Source organism: Pteropus vampyrus, unplaced genomic scaffold (genome assembly GCF_000151845.1).
Source record: "Pteropus vampyrus isolate Shadow unplaced genomic scaffold, Pvam_2.0 Scaffold56, whole genome shotgun sequence".
Taxonomy (NCBI): domain Eukaryota; kingdom Metazoa; phylum Chordata; class Mammalia; order Chiroptera; family Pteropodidae; genus Pteropus; species Pteropus vampyrus.
Window position 1 is genome coordinate 3791450 of NW_011888837.1, and position 2247 is coordinate 3793696.

At 30.5% G+C, this 2247-nt stretch overlaps 1 protein-coding gene across 6 annotated transcripts in view; it reads right to left on the reverse strand.

Moving 5' to 3' along the window:
• RCHY1 (ring finger and CHY zinc finger domain containing 1) overlaps positions 1-2247 on the reverse strand; it is a 24753-nt gene that overhangs the window by 4255 nt on the left and 18251 nt on the right. For 4 of the 6 annotated variants that reach the window (XM_023530867.1, XM_023530871.1, XM_011360545.2 and 1 more), the window contains one exon: positions 1676-1754. In XM_023530867.1, coding sequence (XP_023386635.1) covers positions 1676-1754 — 79 coding nt within the window. Of the gene's footprint in view, positions 1-43; positions 89-1675; positions 1755-2247 lie in introns of all 6 variants that reach the window. The other 2 variants (XM_011360544.2, XM_023530869.1) reach the window with 1 other exon arrangement.

Consider the following 2247-nt stretch of genomic DNA (forward strand, 5'->3'; position numbering starts at 1 on the left):
TCACCAGGGGATAGTCCCAAAGCAAAAATTATTTTAAGCTTACCTCCAAACATATCGGACAATTCTGCCGAGAAACATTTTCAATACACTGTTTAAAAGAGAAACTCAAATTAACAAAAGCTTAACTAGATGGAAATGACAGATATAACAATATCATTAATAATAAAAACTAATAAAGGAAATAATACCTATTTAGTAAAGGTAATAATTAACATTAATACATGTTTCTTATATGTCTGACAAAAACAGCTTAACTCTCACAACCATTTCAGCTCTTGCACTTTATCTGAAACAATGATATTGCTCAATATATCTTAATTATTCAAATTATCTTCATTTTACAGATAAGGAAACTCGGTGAGTTAAGACTTAATCAAAGATGCAGAGATAATGTTTGGAACCTTTCTATTTTATACGTATTTTACTCCAAAGCTAAACTATTTAATAGTATTGATAATAATAACAGTTCATATTATTGAGATTTTACTACATGCTGTATGCTAAGTTCATTACTTGTACTAGCTTAACTAATACTTCAATCTCTAAATGAAAAAAGTGTAATTATTATCCCACTTTACATATGAGGTACTTGAGGCCCAGAGAAGCTAAAACAACTTCCATAATTGCATGCTTATAAGAGGTGGAACTATATTTGAGCTCCAATAGGCTATCTCCAGGGCCTGAGTTCTTAACTTTGACAAGACAGTGTCTGATTAGATGTAAGAAGATAAGGGAAAGCACCAAGCAAGCCATGGATGATGCGCAGGTTTTTTAAGCGAGCACTTGAGTAGATGGGTAGGACCAGTTACTAATACAGACAATAAAAGATAACTGAGAAACAGAACAAAAATATAAGAGAATATGTGCATGTAAGTTTTGAAAGACAGCATAGCTTATCTTGCTATCACCCCAGACTCAAGTCTATAAAACCAAACTCAATATTTTAGCTAGAACAAATTCACAATCTATTAAACAAGTACCATAAGCCAGGGCTAAAAACCATGAGGGCCATCTTTACATAGCCCTATTCTTTTTCCATTATACCTTGTCACTATATCCCATAAATCTATTATTCATCTCAATTTCTCTTACCACTTTATTATTTTAGGTCAGTTATTACCTATTTTTAAAAATCCACATTAGTCTCTCTATTCTCTAAATTCTTATATTAGATAGAATCAGTACTATAAATGATAACTTATTACATTTTTTCTAAATAATGGAAAATAATTTTAAGGGCTTAGGATCATGATATAATTGCTACACCTGGATTAAAAATTATTTCTTTAATTATGAAAAAAATATACATATATTTCTGAATTTTCTTGGAATGCGGTGCTAACAGATCACACTGTTCTGTACTTCTGTACTATGCATTGTGAAAGCTATTCTTGAAACTAGTACCAATAAATATCCACAAACCAATTTAAGAGTTGTCAACATTACACTAGCAACTGATATAAATATTCATATACACTATAAAGAGGTGGTATGGTGGATCAGATATTCTGAGGTGTATATTTTAAAAAAATCTATTCCTTCCTTAAGACTGCTTAAAAATAAAAAGCAACATGGTTTTACTTGGTAATATCTGAAAATTATGCTTCAAAACATTAGGATTTAAGCTCATTTTCAAAAACATTGTAATACTTTTAAAAATTATTACAATTGATACCTTGTGGTTTCCTTGGAGATTCATAGCTAAACATAAGTTACATTTCGAACAGTGGAAAAAATCTTCCTTTGGACCAATCCTAAAATAAAATATGTGAAAGCCAAATGATTAGATTTTACTACAGTTCATTATAAGTTTAGTTTTACTGTAAAGAAAGTTCAAACCACACTGAAGAACATGAGGTAAACCCCCACCTCCCACAAGCATTCCCCAAGTGTAAGCAGAACGGTATTTACCCTTTGAAGTCTTTTTTTCTATAAAACTGCAAGCACGTGCACACATGTGCACACCAATACACTTTGGGTTTCATTGTTTACGTAAATGGATTCTTCCTATATCTCCTGTTCTGCAACTTTTTTTCACTTAGCAATATAGCACGAAGATTATTCTGTCTGTCTATATAGAACTACTTCATTCCTTTTCATAGTTACATACTATTACAGTATAGATATAATTTTTTAAAATATTCCCTATTGACATAATTTACTGTCTTTAGTTAATTCAATGATATAATAAATACCTTATACAGAAATCACTTAGCCTACATGTTGATGACTTTTTTTATAAGATCC